At 43.0% G+C, this 25,201-nt stretch overlaps 1 protein-coding gene across 1 annotated transcript in view; it reads left to right on the forward strand.

The window, feature by feature from the left end:
* The first annotated feature begins 1,032 nt into the window (after nucleotides 1–1,032).
* The window catches only part of LOC118778751 (5'-nucleotidase domain-containing protein 2-like), a 29,753-nt gene continuing 5,584 nt past the window's right edge, over nucleotides 1,033–25,201 (forward strand). The window contains exons 1-10 of the mRNA XM_036530434.1: nucleotides 1,033–1,530; nucleotides 9,342–9,526; nucleotides 9,865–9,939; nucleotides 11,342–11,397; nucleotides 12,005–12,098; nucleotides 13,312–13,440; nucleotides 15,759–15,819; nucleotides 17,728–17,830; nucleotides 18,150–18,251; nucleotides 19,250–19,331. Coding sequence (XP_036386327.1) covers nucleotides 1,188–1,530; nucleotides 9,342–9,526; nucleotides 9,865–9,939; nucleotides 11,342–11,397; nucleotides 12,005–12,098; nucleotides 13,312–13,440; nucleotides 15,759–15,819; nucleotides 17,728–17,830; nucleotides 18,150–18,251; nucleotides 19,250–19,331 — 1,230 coding nt within the window. The 5' untranslated portion in view covers nucleotides 1,033–1,187. The remainder of the gene's footprint in view (nucleotides 1,531–9,341; nucleotides 9,527–9,864; nucleotides 9,940–11,341; nucleotides 11,398–12,004; nucleotides 12,099–13,311; nucleotides 13,441–15,758; nucleotides 15,820–17,727; nucleotides 17,831–18,149; nucleotides 18,252–19,249; nucleotides 19,332–25,201) is intronic.

Consider the following 25,201-nt stretch of genomic DNA (forward strand, 5'->3'; position numbering starts at 1 on the left):
TCTTTCTATTTGTTGTATTTTATACCTCTCTATTTATTTTATTCAATTTATTCTTTTGTTGTTTTTGATGTGTGCCAGACGGTGCAGTTGTGACACTCAAATTTCCTTCGGGATTAATAAAGTATTTCTTATTCTTATTCTTATTCTTATTACTGATTCCCAACATTAGAGTGCTGATCTGTGTGATTAAGATCCCTGCCAAGGTCAAATTCATCTTTGAGGTTGCACACAGCTGATTACAGCTTTCCCATAACTATCTCAGATGGTCTGACTCAGTGCTTCTTCCTGTCTAACTAAAGAGTGCCAGGTGCAAAAACTTTCCGTTCAGCTTCTAGTGCAAGAGCTTTCTTTTCAACAGTGTAAGAACAGAACATTATGCAGTGTACAATGCACTGCCTCAAATGCAACCTAGTGTTACTTTCTCCATAAACATGTAGGCTTACAATGTTGTGTCCAGGTCTAGATATGCCAAAGCCAATATTCCTGTGCAATTTATTCAATCAATAGATAATAGCAAATGATTTGACTCCTTGGTTTATTGTCATATTATTGACCACATTGGTTAAATTACATGTGGAAAAACACTGTTACCCTTGTGTCAAAGCGGAACGCCAATCTTTTTAAGACATCCTTTGGTGCACGATAAAACACGATCACTGATGACAAAACGGTATTTATGGACTACGGAGCTTGTCGGGGTTGGTAATATCTCACTTTGAAACGTTACTATGAGAAATGACTTGGTTACGTGTAAATAAAACAATGGAGATATCATTATATTAAATAGACTGAAACCAAACAATCGTTGCGGCTGATGTGAGTGTCATAAAACACAGGAGACGAAGAATAACGTTTCGCATGTGCATGTTTTGAGCCCCTGCTTTGTAATGTTTTGGAGCGTTCCCATTGTGCAATTTGTGGTTGAAACGTGTTCGCGGCCATTGGGTGGACACGGATGATCGTGATTGGTTCGCAGAGAAATCTCCTCCCTCTTATCGCGTTACGAAATGGCATTACAGCGCTGGTATTGCTGCAAAGAAAGAGGGCTGGCAGGGCGGACACTGTTTTCCGTCGGAAAGAAAAACTTGTTTATATCAAGGGAAATCGAGATTCGTGTCTGAACTTGAACAAGCAGAGTATACAAATTAAGGATTTTAGACTGCACACCTCAACAATTGTTTTAAGAAATGCCTTACCAAAACGTATGCCGAGTCGGCTGTGCTCTGGTGCACAAAGGTAGCAGCACGCTCCCTCTTCTGAGTCCTGGGACAGTGCAAGCCTTCTGTCGTTGTTTGATGTCCGGGGGAAAGGAGTACCAGAAGGAGAAACGTTGCAAAAGTGAAGCTAGTGCGGGTTCCCCATCCGTCGCTCAGTCCCGCTCTCCTGCCCACAAGTACCAGGTAACGGGCAAGAAGCGTGATGAGGAGTCGTTAACAGTACCGGGACGGTCCTACTCTTCCACTGCCCCTAAGGTTGACCCCAAGGTCTACCTGTGGTCAAGATACAATGAGATGAAGCGGCTAGTGCACGGTACGTACGCTTTTCTTGCTCCGAAAATAGAGTGCACCTAAGCATGGCTAACACCGTCTGTTGCTCTTAAACATGCAGGCTTTCACGGAGGGGACGAAAGCCTGCATGCTATAACAGCTGATATAGCAAGCTATCACTGAAAAAGAATGAGCTTTGCAACACTTAAACCGTTGCAACTATTCTCGAGTAGACATCGTCTGTGTTGGCGCTTGTCAATATACCTGTCTGAAAACCTGTTTGAATAACTTCTTTTATAAAGATTTGTAGTATTCATTCAAGTAATTGCTATAATGCGAATCCAGGATCTCAAACATAGTTGAAAACTGGGTCTTTTTTCATAGAAAGCTTTTGAAGTGGGTAACCCTGTGGCTTATGACTTATGTTCAGGTATGACATGGGTGTTTCTCACTTAACATGTTATTATCTATGTTGCTTGTTTTGAATTATTTCACTGGCAGGCTTGGACATATGTCAAGGTGCACTAAGTGCCATAGCCCATAGCAGAGTAGTTGACAAACTGCAACAGAGGTGTAGAAGATGTCTATTTTCTCCATACAAAAAGAAAATAAAATCAGACCAGGCCAAAACCAAATATTCCACTCTTAAACTCAATGCGAAATGTACTTTTTGGTCATAATTTAAATGCAGTTGCATACACTAAAATACTGAAACAACACGCACGCACACCTGAAATCTCTTTGAGAGTACAGAACTGAAACTGTGTGTAAATTCTCCTGAAGAGCATCAACAATAAACACACCTAAAATGCTAAGTAAAAAGACTGAAAGAATTGATGAATTGATGCATTATTAATATTCATGTGTATCATGCCAATGACATCCCACCCCGTGCCAATATCTGTTTAAAACAAAGATATCCATATACCTTACAAAATTCACCCAAACAATAGTGGGGTCTGCACTGCTCCAGACAGAATCCTATATTTCAGAGCATATACATAAAAATGTGTCAAGCCATATGGAACTGGATAGATAAAGAAGTCATATTCATATAGAATTCATATTAACTTTACGGCATTTCTGATGACGGTAAAAGTGGCACGGGAATCGACACAAGTTTCCAGAAAAGCTGTGAGTCATTAAAACAAACTGCTGCCATTTCTTCCAGTTCCAAGGAGTAATGCACCACAAATCAACATTAAAACAACTGCAAGGATCAGTTGTTCTGAGAGGCCGTTTGGAAGTTTATTTGTGAGCCATTTCAGTTCTGGACATTTCTCTCAGGCACCCTGTTTTTATTTTCTTCCTCGGATCTCAGAAAAGGCATTCGGGCACTTCTTAAGTCAAATCTTACGTGCAACCCAGTCGTCATAGACACAGGAGCACGGCATCTTCATGTCGAAGTGTGCATGTCGTAACTAAAAAATCAGTTGGTAGGCCTACTAAATGCGCTAAACGTGAGCCCTCTGACTAGGGTGAGAACTTCCTGTTTTATTCTCACTGCTGCCTCAGCTGGTTGTCATCTACTCTAAACAGCTGCAGCACATGGTTACCCTTTTAAGCTCGCATGAACACAATGTTCTTTGCATGCTTTGAGCCTGACAGGAAGTACTGTATGGAGGGGGATAAGAACTTGAGAAGTTTAGTTCTGAGCAGTTCTTTACTCCATGCCAGCAGTGTTTATTTAGGTCTCTGAATCTCAGATAACATGTTCCTTGAACGGCAGCGTGACTCTGAGCACGGCACAGCTCCGGTGGGGTGTGGGAGAACTGACAGCTGTGTGAGGAGAAAAAAAAGGCAAAATTTAGGCTCATTTCAGATCAGAGTGGTTTTATTTGGGCACCAGACAATCTTTAGGGTCCTATGCAATGTTATTTTTATTCCTCAGTTACCAAATTTGTTTCTGAGAAATTTTGGGTGTCTCGTTCTATTTTTATTCTTGCTTCATTGATTTTTATCCTCAGTGTAGACACACCGTCAGCAAAGGGATGCAAGGTCGCCTGTTGTGCTCTTGCCAGCTGAGTATAAACAGAGCACTTGGGAAAGTTACAACCCCCCAGCCATGTCCTGTGTTTGTAACTACAGGAGAAACATGTGGTGATCAGTTCTAAAGTCACTCCGCGCATACACTGACACTAATGTATAGAAAATGGATAGAATGTCAATAATGTATAGAAATGGTCTCTGTCAGCTGTCCCTGACTTTTCACATGTTGCAGCGCTCTGTGTAACACAGGAGTTTTTGCAGGATGCCTGGCATATATTTACAATGTTATAAAATGCTTTAAACACACACAACATAAAACTTTTTTAAGAGACAGGGCAATACGGATAACTTTATCAAAAATATGAAATTGTGGCAACTTTCAACAAAATCTAAGAAAGTCATGCCAAAATGAATGTACACTTGTACAGCTGAAAAAATTGTGTATGTCACAGGTCTACTTAACACTACAGTAGCTGACACAAATGAAAATTTTACGTGGCAAATAAAGAATGATGCTAACAATGGCACTGTATAGCAATCTCTCATTTTTTCTTTAATTCTCTGCTCTGTAGACCTATTATCGCACTGCATTCTGTTGGCTTGCACAAACTGTTAGACATATCTGTTCTGTACACTAAGCTCCCATGAATACAAAGGGATTTTTCTCCTTTGTAACTGATAATACATGTGTCCCCGCTATCCCTGAGCAACCATGATGCAGGCTTTCTGTAAATATTCTGAATCAGATAAACAGACAGTGGGTCACAGCCCGTTTACTAATCTGTCAGAGGATTTGACCGATATAAATCAGACCTACTTTCAGTTTAAGTTTCTCACCACAAGCACTGGGCCAAGGGAGAAACAACAGAAACCACAGGCCACATGGTTATCTGAACTCTCCCCTCTACATATATTTGGTAGAAGAATTCACTGCCTTTTTTTCTTAACTACTTGTACCAGTGATTGATCTAGACTGTCATCCATATGACAGAACATGGCAACTTTCCCCAAATGAAAGGATACTAAACTGGCAGGCATGTTATCTGTCAGCCTGTATGGCTGGATGACTGCCTAAAAGAGTTAAACCAGCAACTGCTGTCTTTATCAGGAGGTCAAGGAATGTAAACTGAATCCCAGTACGGACTGAAACACTCAAGAGGTAACCATATCTCAGGTATTATTGACTCCTTTAGAGGTCATACGTGTGTTGCCTGAATTACTCAGTGAAAGTGCAATTTTTCAAAAGGACTATAAGCTGAGAAGGTATCTTTCCTGTGGAGCCCCTGTGGATATTGTTTTAACTGCATGCCGTGGAAATCTCACTGGGTGCTCTAGAAGCACTCTAGAAATGTACATCCATGATATAGTTAATCATGCTAAAAAAGACTGTTTTTGCATCATGAGAGAAAAGTGTTCATGACAAATTTCTGTATGGCATTTTTGGCCAATGATATCATTGATCGGTGCCCTTATTAGTAGAAGTTATGAATGTATTTCATGCAGCATTGCTAAAAATATGAGCTGTTTTCAACAGTCATGCTGGGGTTTGTGCAGGCTTGCCAGCAGCAGTCTGATGTTAGCAGTGTTCAATATGAACTGGTGCAAATATGCGCAGAACACTCAAACAGATTTTGTACAATTATTCAGCAACAGCAAAATTAGTGGCTACGTTGACTGATGAATCACCAGATGTGTCAGCATGGGCTCTGTGTTTGTGGTCAGACCAAAAAATCGGACTCCGTCACTAATTGCATGTCGGTGTTTCCATCCTGCTCATCAGTGCCCAGCAGTTCAGAGAACCTTGCAGCTACATTCCAGTAAATGTTCATCAGTAATCTATTGCAGATCACCTTAATGACAGTAACATTCAATAGCCCAGCAGTGGCTCTTCAGGTCACTTCCAGAGTAAAAGTGCTGATCTGTCTTCAAATGGCGGATACAGGGAAAAATGGCTTCACTTATCTGTGGGCGAGATGACCGATTAACTGGATTCACTGTTTACTGAAAAGTGCCTGATAAGACTGAGTGCAGAAATAGCAACACTGTTTGGCCTCAGAGGGCACAAAAACACAAACAAGGTTGAACTCAAGTGCCCGTTTTATGTGGAATCAATGGAGTTCATCACCCAGAAACATTTGCTTTGAAACATTACTTTTGAATAAGGTTTTTAGAAAACTACCTGGTAACTCAGAGAAAGGAGTTTGGAGAAAAAAAAAGTCCACACCTATAAAACAAGACTAAAAACAACATCTCTTTATCACAAAAATGTTTCGTATTGCGTGATCCCACGGTTTGCTGCAAAGCTGAAGTTGCTTGGATCGTGCTGGAACATGACCTAATCTGAAATGATCTCAGCCTGTTACTCAGACAATGTGCTGAATCTGTCTTTGACTAAGCTCGGCAGCATTATTATTTCAGCGGCTCCAAAGCTGGCCGTCTCCCAGCTTCCAGGCTCCCAGCGAGTGAGTGTTTTGCAAACGTAGTGTCTGAATCCCGCCGAGGCTGGTTACTTCTTTCGGACCTTACACGAGTAAATTCAACGTCTTATTTATCTTGTTTATTGCAGATTTTGCAGCTCTGAGGAAGAGTGTATGTGGGTTCTGTGGAATGTGTAATTGTAACTCCTCACACCAGCGTAACATTCCTCTGTAGTGCTAAGCTGGTGAGTGCTGTGCAGGATGTGACTTGAGGTAGATTGCCAGGATTGGATGGAATTGCCTGCTTAATGTTTGATTACTTTTTCTGCCTCAGTGAGGCCCACTAATTAATTAATTGATATGATGCATGTGATCCTCAGCAGATGAGGGTTTTTGCTCTAGTCATCTTTATACTGCTGCACAATATGGTGCTTTCATATACCCTTGAGGCCCGTACAGCGAAATTGATCCATCGTGACCAGACTGGATCTGTTGGAACTAGCATGGCCCACAGGCTTGATCCTGTTACACATGCTGCAGCAGACATGAAGCTCCCAAGCGCTGAGCCGCATCTGAATTCAGCTAAGGCCTTCGACCACTTATTGGGAGCATCACTGGTCGATCCTTGACGGCATGGGGAAAAAATGTTAGAATTCTGAATAAAGGTACATGCACCAGTCACTCAGGGACAGTGTCAATACGCTGAACACTTTCCCCAAATGAGCATCTCCACAGGAGCTCTGACCCTCTGTCTCTTGAGCCTCCTACCCAGCCCACCTTGTCTCTCTCGGCTCACCACATGCGGATGATGTGTTGTCAGTACTGACGTTATTTATCCACTCCCTCACCCATTGGCTATTCTCAATATGCATTCTGCTTTTAGGATATAAAGTCAGTTGGTTTAAATCAGCTTTATTACCTCCTGAAGGATGCAGCGGAAATGACAATTTGAACATGTTTGTGGTCAAGCTGAAGGTCTTGGCGTGCAGGAAAGGAAAGCTGTCAGGCCTGAGGAAAGGGCTGAATCTGGTCTGATCTGGATCTGTCCAGATCCAGCATATTGAGAGGTTGGAAGGTTACAGGCCTTGTCCCCGGCTATCCAAACACAGCAACAAAGTGATATTGCCTCAGTGACGCCAGGAATGTTATGGATTTTGAATGCAAATGATGTAGGTCTGGTGTGTTTACAGCTGGGATGAACAGAAGGTTCTGAACAAACAAGGGTGGTCCTGCATCAAAAAGCAGTCCACCAGCTGTAATGCATCTCACTTTACAGGGATTGGGAAGAGCTGGAAAAATGAGGAGCGGTTAACACAAGAACAGGACAGAATGCAGAACTGGGGGGGGGGGGGGGGGGGGGGGGGAGATAGGCCTAAATAAGATTAGGTGATTGGATTAAGAAGAAAGTTTGGGAACCCTCATTAGGACATCTGAGTTCATCTAACCAGCCAAGATTCACATCTCAAGTAAGTTGACAGGGCGCTGCCCCGATCGTCTTGTGCTTATATAAGTGATTAATGGTGTAGCTGTACAGAATGACTTGAATGTTCAACAGAATGTCAAGCTCTCCCAGATTCACGAGCTGTTCGTGGAGCTGTGTGGAAGAGGATGAGAAACCGAGCCATCATATTTCCATTGAAAAATGAGAATCATCAACTAAAAATAACAATGTAGCAGTCAACGGGATTTTTAATGCCCGCTTCCCCTTAATGCAACCCTGTTTGGTCTCTCCACTTGGACCCTAATTTTGGCTCGCCCCGCTGCGACAACCCCTGTGTTCGTGCTGGAGCGCACGCAGGAGCCCCTGTCAGAGTGATTTTTAGCTGGTGGGGAAAAAAAGAGGAAGTCGCATTCCGTTGGTCAAAGCCGCACGTCTTTCTCTCCGCCACTCGATCGCCCAGCTTACAGTAGCTGCAGTCGCACCACGTTCCAGTTTCTACCCGCCAGGGCGGGAGTTCCTGGGTACTGACAGATAAACACACAGACCAGCCTGAGCTCGCAGGCCTCGCGTGATGCTTCTGTGGACATGCCATGCAAGAATGCAGATATCATGATCATGAGCAGATAGGTGACCTTTTGGTTTGGAGCCATATAAGATTGGAACTGTTTTTATGCATTATTATTTTATAAATGAAACAGTTCTTTGATATACATTAGTTTAAAATATCATCTTCATGCTCTCTTTGTTTAAAAGAGAGCATAAAAATGATATTAATACAGTATTTTGTTTTATTTCATTCAGATAAAATCATTTTGAAGCAAGTTGGGATTTGTGTTGAAAAGCTGGATATGCCCTAACACTATCCCTATACACATTGCTATATTTTGGAGGGGGAAGCTTGTGGATGTTGTTTTGCCTTTTGATTTTTTCGAATTGACACACATACACTGATATATTTCTGTTTTGTTTGTTTAAAATGTATGACATTTATAAATAAAGTTAATTGTGAAAAATGTCATTTCAGACAACAGCTGGTTTGCCAGTAAAGATGAAGTGTGTTTCTATGGCTTTTCCATGGCAAACTGTCCCAAGATGGCTGTTCATGAGCCCAATGTATGGGGTTGACACCATGAGATGTTGTCAGACAACTTTAAGTTATGTTATATTGCTGTATTGTGTTTGAATGTATGCCCTGATGCATTTCATTGGCTGTAATGTGTATGTATTTACAGCAGCCCTAGTCGGTTGGTTGTGCTCAATATGTTTCTTTCCTCCTGCAGATTTATTATGTGCACCTCTTGCTCTTATTTTGTAAGTCACTTTGGGTTAGTAGTGATTGGGGTTTGAAGAAGTCATGCAGGTCCTTATACCCTGTCTCTACATTGACAGCTAGTGGATCAGAGCTGTAGGTTTTGCCTTTTTCATAATTGAAGTATTTATTGCAGGTGACCTCCACTTCCACTGCTGTTAAAGTGAATAAATATTAATACTCTCAGACATTCACCAAGATCTACATTTTGTTTTTGGTCTCTCAGCCTATGGATTCACACTAATTTCAGTTGCATTGTAGCAGTGAAATAAAGAATGGGGCAATATCAGTAGGATGCAGTGGATCACCTTCAGTATGGAACAGTGGAAGTTTCTAACCTGGGCATCATGGCCTCTGTGTAATGTAGACAGCGTGCACACCCAAGTGTATTAAACCACTGCTACCAATTCCCTGGCCAAATCGGCATGCCTCCATTTCCAGCTTCATTCGACTTTTGCCATCTGACTTTCTCCCCCCCCAGCGCCCCCCTGTAATTCTGTCCCAACTTGCCGGCAAACAACAGTTGACCTAAAAAGGAGCATTACACAAATTCGGCAGTGTTTAAGAAGAATCCCTTTCGAAGGCAGGGGTACAGGCCCCCTGCTGCCGAGCAGCTTGGTCCAGTCTGAGTGGGGAAAACCATTTGCATCTCAAAGTCGCAAGCAGCAGTATTTACACCTCCTCTCCCTCTTCCGCAGACCTGATTCCACCCGGAGTTTGCAACCTGCTCAACCCCTCCACCATCTATGCCAACAATGAGGTCAGCCTGGCCGAGGTGGACATCTATGGCTTCGACTACGACTACACACTCGCCCTCTACTCCAACGCCCTCAACGCCATGATCTACAACAAGGCCCGGGACTTCCTGATTGAGCACTTCAAGGTCGCTGCCTTCCCTGCACAAATGTGTCATTGCCCTTGTTATCTTGAGGCTTCCCTTGTAATCCGTTGTAATGTGAAACGCTTCAGACAGTAACAAAGGGTTCGATCCAGCTTTCTTAAATCGGCAGCTGGTCCTACTGGGAGGGCCATTGAGAATTAAAAAGCACAATTAGGCAGATTTTTTTGCCAGGGATTGTAATGATTGGGTGAACCAACTGAAAGTGTTGGTAAGGCCCAGCCTCCCGCAGGCCTGTGTGTAGACCCAGGTCTGCTGTAGCGTGGAACATTGATGTTCACAGTGAAGCTGGCATAAGACTGATTTCTGCTCTCGTCCCACAGTATCCTCACGGAATCCGCAGATACGACTACATCCCCAACTTCGCCGTGCGGGGTCTCCACTACGACATTCAGAAGGTAAAGCTTCATTCGACAGATGGTGCATGTTGCAGTAACAACCATTCAGGGTGTTTGTCAGGGAAAAAGATGTTTAACAGGATAAACATAAAAGAGTTTCCTAGGGAGAAAGCCTCCTTGCCAAAATAGAACTGTGGTCATTCTTGTTGGCTCCACCTGGAAGCAGTCCAAGTCTCACTGTCTGGCTAACTGTCTCACTGTCTCTCTGTCTGACTAAGTGAGCTGATCTGTTCTTCCATTCCCACAGTTCTTTCCTTGTCACTGTTTCAACTCACCAGGCAGAGACATTAGTCTTTGGGGAATGTAGATGGTGATGAAAGGACAAAAGCACAACCCCTAGATCAGTTGTTGTTTACTCACTTCTAAACTGTAATATGAAAATAAGCTCTACCTTATATTGTACATTGCTTTTGCCCCACACACATACAGGGATCTTCCTAAAGGCCGAAGTATAATGAACAAAAGCAAAACAAATGTAGTAATGAATCTCAGGCTTGGAATGCTCAGGGGCTGCCAACAACTAACAATGCCAAGCGACTTTGGGGGGAAATATGAATATCATGGCTGACTCATGAATTCATAACCTGATGTTATTGTAAGTATTATTGTGCAACTATTATTCATTTGTCCCAGATGCAATTTGCAAATCATGAAATGCAGCAGCTTGTTAGCCTGCTAATTTGAATTCTCATGTGATTGTGCTCACTTGAGAAATTGGCCACACAGCAGTTGTAATGGATAACACAGCTCCGTCACTGAACTGTGTTGCAAGAGTACTGTTTGTTACTGACCTCCTCCCAAATTGCTATCTGCTCAATCACTCTCCCTGTGACATCAGGAAGACGTCACTCCCGAGTAGCTTGTTGATCACCAGTTCGTGTGGTAAGAGTGTGGTTTGGAGCACAGCCACCAACTGAAAGAACAGCAGCCACAGCGACAGTGCTCTGCCTCTACAGAGCCGAAAGAGGCCGGAAAGGCCGACCAAAGAGCTGCGGCCTACATGTACAGTGCCTGTTCAGCTCTGTTCCCGCTGCTCCTCGGTGTATCTTGGATGGAACCCAGGACAGTGTTGGACGTGGCATTTTCCTGGGCGTTGCCCCGCATCTCCCATTTATTTAAAACTTGCAGAATTCCTGACGGCACAAAATTATTTATATGACATAATAAATAATCTGTCTGTCAGTGGGTCTTATTGCCATTCTTTTGTGTCACTGAGTGACTCCAGTTCTTCCAATTGTAAAGCAGTTTGAGCTACTCAAAGGTGCTATAGAAATATAATGTAGTAGTAGTATTTGTTTACCTAATAATTGTTAGATTGCTTTTGCAAAAGTCATATCAGGAGTTACATGTATTTTTCAGCTAAGACATTTTCTCCTTTAATTGTTACATTTCCGTTCTGCAGGGGCTTCTGATGAAAATAGATGCCTTCCATTACATCCAGCTGGGGACGGTGTACAGGTGTGTCCTCTCATTTTTGGTACTGTTCTCTTCAGTAATCCTGCCAGGTCTTAGTGCATGCATAAACATGCACCAATGAACACACACTGTCCTCCCCCGCTTCCAGCCAGTGTGCTCCTACCACAGATTTGGGGGAGTAATCAACTCCACCGTCAAAAATTAGAATCGGCAGGCCTTTTTTTTGTGCCCTTTGTGTTTAGTAACCGTGCTCTGAAAATGTTTAAATATCAAATCAACTTACATTTCATGAATACATTTAACAGTAGTATATTTTTTTACTAATTAGTAACATTAGTTAAATGTAATGAATGTTCTTCAGATGATAACTTGTCACCAATTCTGAATCAGCAGATCTGTTTTTTGCCTTTTATGTTTAGTGAATGTACATACATGTGTTCACTTTCTAAGTGCTGAAGTATTAATAACCCTCAATATAATTTTGTGAAATATGTAATATCTAAAATATATTTTAATTTATGTAACTCTATGTAACTTTAATTTAAGTAACAAAACTCACACCTTACGTATGCCATTTTCCAGTGGCGAGAAGGATCTATGAAGGCAAATGAGGGTACAGTATCTAAAAAGCGATCTGGCCTTACTCTAGGGGTCTGAAGCCGGTTCCAGACGAGGAGGTCTTACAGCTGTACCATGGAACCCACCACGTCCCCCTCCACCAAGACAGTGGCTTCTACGGCAAGGTCAGTGAGAGTCCCCGAAAACACTCGCTTCATAATGGTTCAGCCACGTCTCATCACACAGCATAATGATCAACTCAAGAAAGAATGACAATATGCCAGTTTTTTTTTCCATTTATGAATCGTTCTTGAACTGCAGTCTTTTTAAAATGAATATGCCGCAAAAAGTGAATTACGGTCAAAGCCGGTCACAGTGGACCACATCATGTACAGTTATGTAATGCTCATTTAGCAGTTATACACCGTTGCCCCTCATCATTTATCAAAAATGACCAAACTAAGGCTAATTGGAGTGTTTGGCTAAGGTAGTGCTTTCAAACCAGTCTGCCAGTTCAAGCCCACTCTTTATTAGCGGTAGCATCAAAGTCATTACCTAGTTCCAGCTAATGCTGAAAGTTAAGTCTCAAAAAGGCTGCCTCGCCATTACATGCGCATGGATGTTAATCGCCCCAAAGCCTCGGCTGCTTTGATGTTCCACTGTTTGTGTTCGAATTCTTTTCCCCCTTGCAAAGATTCCCTGTGGAGACCTGGGAACGGTTCGTTCTGCTTGGCCCTCCACCTCTGCCTTTTTTTTGTTACCCAGACTCCTATGGAGGGGCACTCGGATTGCCCTGCACTGGGCTCCGTGCACAAATAAATCTGGGCTTTGTGACGCTGAGAGTCCTTAGGTCAGAGCGTCTACCTTGCCAAGCAGACTGTCGGCTATCTGTGGGACAATGCTCTTGTTTTCCTGCTCAGAATGGCAGTAATTGAAGAATTGGCATGCAGATAGACGCCAATAGACATGGAAAATAAACTCCTTTCTTTCTATTGATTCTTTTTGATTCTTTGCTCAGCTGTGTTTGAGGGCAGATAAAATTCTTAAAATGATTAAGAGTTAGCTATCTGAGGTGTAAGATAATTCTGGCATTGATAATAAGAAGGGAAATTTCGGGTATTGAGGTACACCCAGTTAATCTGAGTCACAGCATAGCAGTGTGGGTTAGTGGTAAGGAGCAGTGCTCATCACACAAACGCTACTGCTTCCATTCCTAGGTGGAGCCCTGCCACAGTGCCCTTGGGGTTCTTAACCTGAATTTCCTTAGTAAGAATCCAGGCTTATGAGTGGTTTTATGAAAATATATGAAAATTGTAAGATGGGCAGGTTGCTCCGGATAAGGGCGTCTGCTAACACAACCATAGCATCGTGAGCCCCATCTATTCCATTCTCCCACAGGGCCCCAAGGTGAAGCAGTTTATGGATGTGTTCTCCATCCCGGAGATGACCCTCCTCGCGGTCGCCAACGACTTCTTCCTCTCCAACGACATCGAGTTCGACCCTGTGCACCTCTACAAGGACGTCACGGTCAGCACTTGCCGGTCTACAAAAAAACACTCTTGGCGAGCTCTGTACTTCAAGCTGTGTGCACAGTGAGCCTATTGTCTTATTCAAAGGGAGACAAAAGTAAAGGCCCTGATAGGTGAATCATCCTGAAATAAAACCTAACGCACCAAACCAAAATAAAAAAGTCTTTCAAATGAATTAATTTGAAAATTGAGATGCTTATGTTGTCATGGTTTTTCCCTGATGGTTGTTAATACAAGCTTTTAATTTGTTAGACATTAGCATTCTAGTCATGGCCAGCCTATTGAATTTATTCAGTCTCAAGTCAGCATAAGGTAATAGTTGTTTTCTTTTCGGCCTGTGCATGGGTGAGAGGATCTGTTTTTCTTTCTTTCTTTTTGTCGCTCCTCTTTCAGAGCGTGTCAGTTTGTGTGCCAGGAATGGCTGAAATCGTTGCTTTCTTTTCTGTTTGCCCTTCTCTCTCCCTCCCTCCTTCTCTCTCTGTTGATCTCACTGTGGATTTGTCCCATTTTGCATTTTATTTGTTTGTATTTCTGTAAATCTTTATCTTTTCTTCTGCTATATTTAGTATCTTTGTGATCCTGTGTAAGTACACCCTGCCTCTCCCTCATCATCTGCTTATTACATGTTCTCCCCTTCCACTCATGCATTCTTCCATCTCAGTCCCTCACTCTAACCCCAAATTGATTACTCTTTCTCTAGCCCCTTTGCTCTGTCTGCCCTTAATTACCCCCCCCCCCCACTAACTTGCAGACTGGCTGATCTTTCAATGTGTGGCAGTGAGCAGAACATCCTGTTACGACCAGATCAAAAGTTCTAGTAATTTCCAAGGCAATTCTTATTTAATTGTAGATGAAATCACATACCCGTGCTGAGACTTTTTAGCTGCGCTGTACTGCTGCACTGACTAAAGCTCAGTGCCTCATTTTTCATAAGTGGGGGGAGTGGGAGCCCTGCGCCTTGTGTAAAGAGCTGTGAGAGGTGAGAACAGCATTTGTCATCTGCAAGACCAAACACTACAGAACAACCGCTCGGCTCCGGCTGGTACCCTTTCATGAGCAGCTTGTGTGTGCGCTTAAGAAATGGCTGGCTCCCCCCCATTCAGTTGCTGCCAGTCATTGCACTGGGTCTGCAGTGTCTCCGTGTTGCTGGTATACACGGTACAGTCGAGCTGGGGAACCGTTAGCGGCAGCCACATTCCACGGTAGAGTGGGGTGCCAGAGGGGTTAGCGAGGCGGTTCGGTCTAAAGGCCCTTGTCGTATTTTGTAAGCTCTTTTTAATGGGTTTCTCCTGGTTAAAAGTGGAGGCAGAGGCTTTGCTCCTGCATGTGAAGACGAGTGGAAAGGACTTTTACTCTGAATACCAGCATTGTTGTATTTCCACTCTGTCCCTTCACTTCAGTGTTTAATGACAGATGTCACCCATGCCATCTGCTCTCTTCCATTCTCTGCCCGTGCCATTATTCTTGTTGCTCTTGTGACATGCACTTTGTGTCTTGCCACACTGGCTTTGTACGTCTATTTAACAGTGTAGCACTATATGAAAAATGATGCATATCTTGAATGGCTTTTCAGATCTATATATACATCACATGAGGTTAAAAACTATACGGTTGTTTCGCTCACAATAATATTACCTGTAAGTAAGCGGGGCTGTGAGGTTAATTTTCCCTAGAAGGTCAAGCTCAAGGTCAGTGTTGGGTTGATGCAATATGTGCAAACCTATTTAAAGTAGATAATCCCTATCAAAGAGGTTTAATGATGAACCAGTTCCTTCAATGTGCCCTTCTTCTCCTCTGGGCAAAGGAAGCCAAGGGCAAGGACAAAGACCAAAAGCAGAGTACCAGCAGTACATAATGGGAATAATGGGAATTCAGACTTCAGTTTTGTTTCCTGTAGTTCCCATGATTCTGTGGGCACCAACAGGAAGGAACTAGAGTGGAGTAACCAACTTTGGTAATACCATCCCTGCTCTTACTCTTGCTGACAAAACAAATTGGTATGCCTAACAAAACACATGAACGTTTCAGAGAACCACGCTCGTTGTCTTTGAAACCTCAATAGAAGGAGGGTTAAGGCCTCATAGCTGAAGGCTCACTGCTGAGGTTCCTGGCACTGACTACACTTCCCTCCTGGAGGGCATGAATATAGGGTTATGCAACTATCAAGTGTACTGTAGCTCCAGAATGTGATCAGCCAAGGTCTTTGATAACAGCTTCCCATCACTACAGTGTAGCTGTCCTCTTTTGTTGTGACATCATCGTAACATGTGATACACCATGGGACAGAGTGCTAATTCATCTTTGTCTTGTCCCCAGGATGCCATCGCAATGGTGCACATCAAAGGCTACATGTACAAGTGGATTATGCAGGATCTTGGTAAGCTCGCTGGTGTCTTCCACAGGTGCAACTTGGCCCAGATGGACCACATCGCAGTAGTACAGTTTCATTTTGGCATTGAATTATGTTGGGGATGCACAACTATTGCACATGCAACACATCTCCAGTAAAGAAATTTTGCTAACCTGCTCAGTATAGGTTGTCAGGTTTTGTAAATCAACATTGCGATGCATCAGGAAAACTCAGCTGTTATTGCTTAACACCATAGACAATGGCACTGTGTACTTCCCTTCATGAAAACACATTTTTTTGAAAGCAGCTGTGGTTTTCATCTCTTGTGTCATATATTTATCTGTGTCACAGGACGACCGGCTTGCCTGAATTGGCTACAAACACACACAGTCACAAAATGTACTTCAGTGATCTTTTTCACAGTACTAATACAAATTAAAAAACAAACCTGAGGATGCATTAAAAGGGACGGACAGACGGGCAAACAGCTGGCCCTCTTTAGAGGTGTCCATCCGCACCCTTTTGGGTGACAGAGACAAGGACTTTTAAAAATTAGATAACCAGTGACAGACAAACACCCCCACTCACATGACTCAATTAGGCATTGTTCAACAGAACAGGATGATGTTGCCAATTACTGCTGACAGACATGGCTAATAGCTGGCTATTGCGAGTGGTATGGTCAACAGCTGGTTTCACGGTACTCCTTTATGTCCATCTACACATAACAATACAACATTTTTTCATACTTTAAATAAAATTAGCAAGCAATCACAAAAACAAACGTCATACTGCCAGACTGCCTCTAATCATCTATGACACTGTACATTAACAGTGTATAATTGTCCTAACAATATTATAGCCATTAATATTCACAGTTAATAATTCATACAATAATCCATTGTACACACTGGGTCAAAATAACCTCTCTGTGGGACCTAACCCTGCGTCCCACTAACAGTTACTCTACAGGACTCTCTCCCCATCTGCCCTTTTGAACACTGAAGTCCCTGAGCCACAGGGTCTCTGCCATCACAGTAGAGAAGAGAAGTGTGACACATTTGTCACCTACTATGCCACAACGCTTCATCCAGAAGGGAATTAGAGACCACAAGGTCAACTGAAATGGCTACTGTTTTTTTGAACAGCCTGGTCAAAATATAATTATGTCTTGGATCTCTGTTGTCATATTTTTGTAAAGAATGGGCAGGTTCGGTTTACGGTGCTGTCTCAAATCTGTGGAATTATTTTAAGTGTTAAAACCACTCGGAGTACTCAATCCAGAACACAACATTCAAGTTGTTTTTTCTTGAGAGAGAGAAATTCCTTCCATATCATTTTGTCTGTCAGATCTTTTTCTTTAAGTATGGAATTTTACTATCTGATCTCTTCCCTGATAGCCAGCGAACATCTTGTGCCAGTATTTGTAGTGTTTGCACTGGCATACGCCCTTGCCCACGGGAGAGCTATTGTTACTGGAATCAGAGTCTGAGACCATACTTAAAAAAATAAACTTGGAACATTCTACACTGGTTCTCATTGGGTTCAGTTCACAAAGGTCAAAGTGTTGACGTGACCAGAAACATGGACTAAATGACTCAAATTTCCTTTTGAGCATAAAATTAAGTGTGCAGCTGTGGCTTAATTTAATTTAATAGCTATAAAATTTGGTACTTGGTGCTAAAAAATTGAAATGGATATGTTTTTTAGTTGCTTTTTACATTAATTACCCTTAATGGCTGTGTATTTACACATTACCACTATACTACTGTGTATGTGCACTTTTAACTACACATGGGGAGAAACCACAGTATGTACACAGTTGCCAAACTGTAACTACACTATGTACATGCACAGGTATTTGGTGCATTAAATGTAAAATGGGACCTGTTTACTCATCCAGAGTCTGAGGCAGGTCTTCTCTCTCTTCCACAGAGAAGTTCATCCTCAGAGGAGAGGAGACGTATGCTGTCCTGCACCGGCTGGTCAACAATGGCAAGAAGCTGTTCCTCATCACCAACAGCCCCTTTAGCTTCGTGTGAGTGTCTGTGCAGCCGTTTAGGGACCGTGACTCTGTTTAGGGACCAGGACCAGGCTGGCTCATCCCAAAAGGAGCGTGGGTCCACACAAGCTGTTCCTGGTCCAGGACATTCACAGTCATGAGGGTTCCAAAACAGGCAGAGGCTTATTGATGCCTTGAGTAAAGCGATTCAAGTTTCCATTTTATCAGCGATGATGAAGAGTAGAAGTCTGACCTGCAGATCTTCAGTGTTAGCGAGTGGCTTGCTAATGCATGGACATCAGCCTCTGTTCTGTGTAGCTGTATTATGATCCTCTGCTTCTGTGTTCAATTTCAGAGACAAAGGCATGAAGTACATGGTTGGGAAAGACTGGAGAGACTTTTTTGATGTGGTCATTGTGCAAGCCGACAAGCCCCACTTCTTCAACGATGGTGTCAAGTGAGTCCGTCTCTGTCAGTGTTCCCCAGCATTAGAGTAACCTATAAAAACAGGAAATGTGGTTGTGTGAAGCATTCAGTACTACTCATTGACTGGTATACAGTCACATTCAGAACGTACAGATTGTTGCACATGGATGAGGCTATGTAGGAGAGGGAGGCAACATCTCCTCAGAATTTTAATAGAAAATTGAATGTTTCTTTCAAAAAAAAGTTTTAAAAAAAACCTCATTAAGTCCACCAAAACAAATCCTAAATAAATGATCATAACAGCTTCTTTGGCAGAGAAACAGGCCAAGCAGTCAGCCCACAAGACGACCTTTTTCATATAACCTTTTTAGACTAAGCAAATGGTACCTTTATTAGAAATTAATTTACTTTATTTACTTTGTCTGAATACTTATAAAACTCACATACTTAATAAAATGTGTTTTTTAAATATATTTGATTTTATTTCATTTTTGTGGGAGTCTACTTCTTCCTTTGCCTTTAAAAATGTATTTTAGATGTTCTGGAGCAAGTATCTGGATGAATCACTGAGGACTGAGTACTTTGTGTTTCATGGATATTGTAAGAGGCAGGTGGCTAGCTCCATTGTATCTTAACAAATCTGGTCTTCAAATGTTTGCAATTCGTTTCCGCTAGAGAACATATCAGTTTGATAAACGTTTTATCCATTCAGATTCATCATTGTCTCTGGCAACTTGCCGCCTCCACCATTTGCATTACCTAAAGTCCTTTGTGGCTTCATGTCAGCCAGATGTTTTGTCAGTAGCCAGTAAATATGAATGCGTAGTAACTAGGTAGATGATGAGGGGGGTGGAGGTGGAGACAGCCACAAATTTTACTGAATTTGAAATTGATTACAATAAAAAATAGTGAATATCTTGCCAATATAATACTTACCACAGTCTCAAATAAATCCCAGTCAGTGGTTCAGTAGAGCTTGGAACACTGCCAGCTGTAACCCCACCCCAACCATTTACATTTTCTGTGCAGACCTTTCAGACGTTTGGATCATAATGGAGACCTCCAATGGGACAAGATCGACCGTTTGGATAAAGGACAGATCTACAAACAGGTATGTGGAATTCAACAATGGTCCTTGACAACCATCACTGTTCTGGAGTCTCAATTTATTTATACAACAACAACTGATGACTGTAAAAGCAGCAATATGAACGTAAATACATTGTCTTTAGCAAAACAGTCCAGAATTTCAAAGGTGCCTCTGGGTGTCATGGATTCTTCTGGAATTCAGATAAAAGGGCATTCGAGTGTTCTGACCCACAATTCCTCTGGGGTTCCGCGATGCCAGGACACCAGCTGTGTCACTGCAGCAGAGTTCCGAATGACGCGAGACTGCCTCAGAGCAGAGGCTGTTTGAACCGCGTCTTCCTCGGCTCCAGGACTGTCCTGGATTCACTGAGCCAGATTAGGTTACGTTTCACGGAAAGAAAGAAACCTGCTGGCCCCCATCCTTTGTAAGGGCTAACCAAGGCCTAGTGCACACAGTTCTTGGAAATCGCAAGAGGGTGTTCTGCAAGCAAACCTGACACACATTATGAGAGGGCTACTGTGACACTAAAATCATTATGTGTGCTCTGGGTGCTCAAGAATCTTCTTTGTATAGCAGAACTTCCTCATGCTTTTAGGGTGTACTCGCACTAGGCAATCCGTACCATGTCTGAGCATGTTTGACCCCCAAAGTCCAGTTCGTTTGACTAGTGTGATCACTCCGTACCGTGTCCGGGCCTGCTTGAAGAGGTGGGCTCGGGCATGGTACGCATCTAGTGTGATTGCTAACTGTGCCCGAGCACGGAACTCGAACATGACGTTAATGATGCGAATGTCCAATTTAACAAATATATCTGTTATAGCAACAGTTAGCTGGACATCTGTTAGTTACACGCCCAGTCATAATAAATCCTTTAAACCATCATTTGATTAGCTAGCTGACTTCCTTATACATAACAATCTGGCTACCTCCGAAATGATCTTTGATTGGTTAGTTCTGTAGATCTATACCTAAAAATAACTGTGGATCCCCACATTAGCTTGATTACTAGCAAGCGAAATAAAACTAACCATACTTTACGTGGCGATGTAAGCATTGCTGCTGTCAGGGGCTTAGTCTGAGTATCACAAATGAAGCAGCCAACCTGTTTAAGTAGCTAGTCTTCAAAAATCGTTCAGATAGGTAGCCTGTTAGCTAACTGGCTAGATTTGTTAAATCTAACGCTAGATAGTTAATGTTAGCTCCCCAGCCAGTTAGCATTGATTATGCAACGCAGCGATTTTCAGTTAATCGTGCTGCACGTATATGAAGATTTATACGGAGGCAGTTGACATTGAGGGAGGAATTTGGAGTTTTACTCGCCGACTACAATTCACGTTCATCAATAAGGTGAGAACCAGACCGGTTATTAACCCAAATATTCTTGAATGAATTGAAAAGTGTACTATCCGAGTAGTAATAGAAGATTGTTGTTGTTGTAATGATGACAGTAGCGCACACACAAGTAGTAGCCCTAACTGGTTAACATTAGCTAACATTATTGTGATTAGGCTACTGTAATCTGACACAAAATATTGGTCTGTCCCTTAATATAATGACTGAAACGTCAGCTACATCAAAATCTTATTATACGCGCAGCACGATATAACTGAAAATCGCTGCGTTGCATAATCGATAAATCTATTAGGCATGTGTAAGGGCCGTGTGTCACCGTGCCCAGAACGACTCCAAATAAGCCACAAAGTACAATCATGAACTCCATCGTGCTGTGCGAGAGCGCTGTTCTTCAACACAAAAAGTTTGCATCGTGATGACGTAAGCGTGCTCGGGCCCGGAACGTTAAGCGCAATGTGAGCGCAGGCCAGCGGGGGAGTGGGGAGGGGGGACAATCGTGCCCGGGCACGGTACAAGGAGACCGGGCCTAGCGTGAGTACGCCCTTAGTCTCTTTTGTATTGCAAGGTGATGTACAACTGTGCCATCTCAGTGCCTTAGGTTTACATGTTTGGAAAAGCAAAACACTGTTCATGCCTGTCGGTGTCCTGTATCACCCATCACGTCGTGATGACCCTTGAATCTGTTGATTCCAAACCAGACCAGAGGCTGATAATGTCGTAATCTGGTCAGTCTTTACCCTTGAGATCTTATGACCGGTTGGTGCAGAGAGTGGCTGATAGCGTCCCTGTCTCAGACCTCCGGGGGTTAATTTGTGATGGTGTTTGCTGCTCCGGTCACACTATTGACATTGTTGCTCTGCACAGAGAGAGCATTTCGATCAATAATTTCAGCGCTGTGCTATACACAGCTACTCGGTGTTCCTTCGCCATCTATTTCAGTCTCAGCTGTAGGTCATCTGTTAGGATGTTTAATTAGCTGTGCGCGTGTGTACACCACTGCATGGAGAACTGCCCCGACAGAAGCATTGGCTTTGTCCTTGGTGTCCTTATTATCTTTATTTATTTCAGAATGCTCATTTTAGTCTTCTGCATTTTAGCCATTCAAATATATGGTATTTGTTTGAAAAGACACGCAGGAGGAAATCATTTTGTGTCTCCCATGAAGCACAAATTTGAGACGGGGGGGGGGTATGGATCTACAACCCTTTCTTTGAATTACCCTGCCAGTGGAATTTTAATTAAGACTGCACACAATGCCCACACGGCAGCTTGCCAGGCAGCAGGGCGTCTGTGTGTGAAAGCACCCGTAACGTTTCGTAGATTTTTAAATTGTACAATAAGCTACAGTGTCTGTCCACTTTATCCCTCCTTCCGGTGAGTCTGATTTGAAATTTCAATAACAATTTAAACTTTTTAGGTGAGCTGCCAGTTTAATTGCTTTACAGTTCTTTTGTGGCGAAGGACAAACATAGGGCTGGACTAACCTGTAGAGCAGTGAAGCACAAGCCTTGCTCCTTAAGCCGGCTCTGTCATACAGCCTGCCACACTGACTGCTGCGTAATGTAGTGTGAAGAGAGCCTGTTGAAATGTTGGGAGGGAACATTCCCTCGGCCTCAGCTTCTGCTGTTCCTGTTTCTCCACATTTAATTAATGTGCCACACACTGCCGCCAGATCTGTTTAGTTCACTCAAGAGGCTCTCCAGAAACAACAGAAACTCAGAGAGAAAGTATATTAGTTCCTCTGTTTGTGCATAATTTGTGCGATTCCTCATTGTGTTTAGGTGCATGTTTAGACCCCTGATTTAGCTGCTGTTTTGCCTCCTGGATTGTTTCTTGCGGAGGATAGATCAGTGCATTTTTAGTGTTTAGTGTTTTTGGGTCAGGTTCTTTCCGGTCTAAGTTAATATTCACTCTTGGTTTGCCAACAGTGGCTTCCATTGCGCTAAGAACAACTCTTCATCTCTCTACAGGAGAGCTTAGGACTTAAGAAGCACTTGCCTGTTGTACTGTTTTTTCAACACTGGCTCTAAAAAGTCGACTCCAGTGCCTTTAATAGAAACACAGCCATGGAGAAAATGAGCAACTTTGATTTCAAAGCTTTTTTATGAGATAGTCCAGAAATAGCTTTAAGAGATGTGGGACAATTTGACCTTTTTTCCCCACAGAGTTTCCGTCCTCAGTCAACTCAAACAGAAGCCCAGTCTCCCTTTTTGGCTATATTTTATCGTCAGACTCCCCTGCAGACAGACTCTGACCCCCTGGCAGATGAACATGACCTTGTCGTGTCAAAGCCCGGCTGATCTAGTGGCAGTGATCTTTCACGATATCGAGCGGCGGATGAAAGCACGTTATCAGATATTACTCTGACTGAGAGTGCCGCCCCAGATCCTCCTGAACAGCAGCATCCCTTGCAAACCAGGGGCTTTTTAGCATTAAATGTGTGTAGCTCCCAATTGGATATGGTCAACGAACATATTTATGTATGGAGGTTCTATAATGCCGTGACTGCACCACATAGTTTGTCATGAAACCTGCAGTATTCCAATAGTTCAGGGTCCATTAACGTCTGTTACATTTTATTTTAAAATGGTTCTCTCGACATTACACCACATTTAAAGTAAAGGTTTATATTTTCAGTTTTCAGATCAGGATTTCCCTTCATCTACAGCTCCTCCCAGTACCTTTCACATTCTTTCAGCCATCATTTTGTTTAAAGTCTGCAGATGCGCGGAAACGAGAAGGGCACCACCCCCTTCCCGAACTTGCCCTCCGTGGGTCATCTCTCCTGGTGGGTCGCTGGACCCAGTGCCAGGGGTAATTGAAGTGCCATTATCCTTGCCTCAGTGGTGGCAGAAAACATTACATCATCAGTTTGTTGTCAGCTAGCCCTGCATTTCAAGTCTAGGCAAAATGTATTACTCTTTCCTAAATGAGACTCTCTAAACTGGCTAATTGTTGCTACAGCCTTATTATGGAGGCTCAGCTCCGAATTTATTCAAAGCTGTAATGAAAGCCTTTCTAATGCTTCAGTCATCCCTCTGGAAATGCACGACAGGGGCACAGAAATGGCCTCTTTTCCAGATTGCAGCACTTTCACTTCTCTTAAGAAATCTGACAGGATATTTAAGAGTTTTGGCTTTTTCAAAAAATAACTTAACAAGCATTTTCAGCTGGGGCTTTTTATCTTTCCGTATTTCGATCTTAAGTATGATCTACGGCTCTGCTAGTCTGAGAACATAGGCTTGTGTGCTAAGGCTGCAAATATCTATCCATACCTATGTCTATCCATATGTGTGTATGTATTGTGTATAATTCAAAATGGAAAATGCCATCTGTGGTACTTTGAAAAAGGGGAACATGAGAAAGGGAACAATTTACTGAAATACACTGATATTGTAACTACTGTTCTACAGTTGAAGTAGGTTTTTAATGCCTTTATTCCCTTTGTGTGACCCCATTTTATGATCGGCAGCTGTATACTAGGCTTGTCTCACCAGGACAACTTGTGCAGCATTTGTGCAGGAGCATTGAAGCGAGATCAGTGCAATCCTATGATACAGTCACACACAGCCATTGGCTATTTTTTGCCCTGCAAGTCACACAGCGCGCAACAGTGGACTGGGCGCTCACGGGTGCTGCTCCACTGACGTCGTCCGACTTGCAGGTGCCCAATGAAGCGTGCGGTGCTTGAGACAAGGGTGTGGCAGCGTTTCTCAAACCTCTCCTGGCGGCCCACTGTCCTGCGTATCTTCTATCTATCCTTGCTGCTTGATTAAATCAGGTGTACTCAACTAATCAAAAGTGCCACTGATGAGTTCAGTCAGGTAGATAGAGCAAGGATAGACAAGATATGCAGGACAGTGGGCCGCCAGGAGTAGGATTGAGAAACGCTGCTCTAGACGACCTACCCACCCCCGATGAAGCCATTTTGTGCCACCGCTGTGGAACGCCAGTCGCTGTCAGCAAATGACACAGCCGGTTTCAAAGCTGGGACATACGACTCAGCCTGCACTGAACCTGTTTTTATCATCGGTGAGAAATGGTTGGCATGTTCTGTGCAGTGATGGACTGACTCACATTTCATCACGGTGTCTGTGTCACAGCGAACGTCACTTTAACTTTTCAACGTCAGCATCTGTTGTCTCTTCCTCTTTTCCAGTGCTGAGCTTGTGAGCTTCCAAAAAAAGCAGAATGTAACTGCACGTGCAGACAAACATGTTTAATTCACTGTCCATAGTGATGCAAATCAAAAAACATCATGCTCTCATGCAGGTGCAGCCATTGTGCAGTTCCTTGCATACATGCGTGTTTGTATCTGTGGCCGCTCTACACTTTTTTGATCAGTGTTAGTTTCTGTTGCGCAGAACATGCATTCAAATGGATCGGACAAGACCAGCCATGCAGAGACGAGGTTTATTCCCCAGGAGTCAAAGTTACGCAAGCAAATGGTGCCAGACCTAACAGACTGCGTAGGCTCGAATGAGTACTCGCATGATTTAGACTTTAAAGTAAACATCATATGAAAAGGCCTGATTGTA

The sequence above is a fragment of the Megalops cyprinoides genome, chromosome 6 (genome assembly GCF_013368585.1).
Source record: "Megalops cyprinoides isolate fMegCyp1 chromosome 6, fMegCyp1.pri, whole genome shotgun sequence".
NCBI classification, from domain to species: Eukaryota; Metazoa; Chordata; class Actinopteri; order Elopiformes; family Megalopidae; genus Megalops; species Megalops cyprinoides.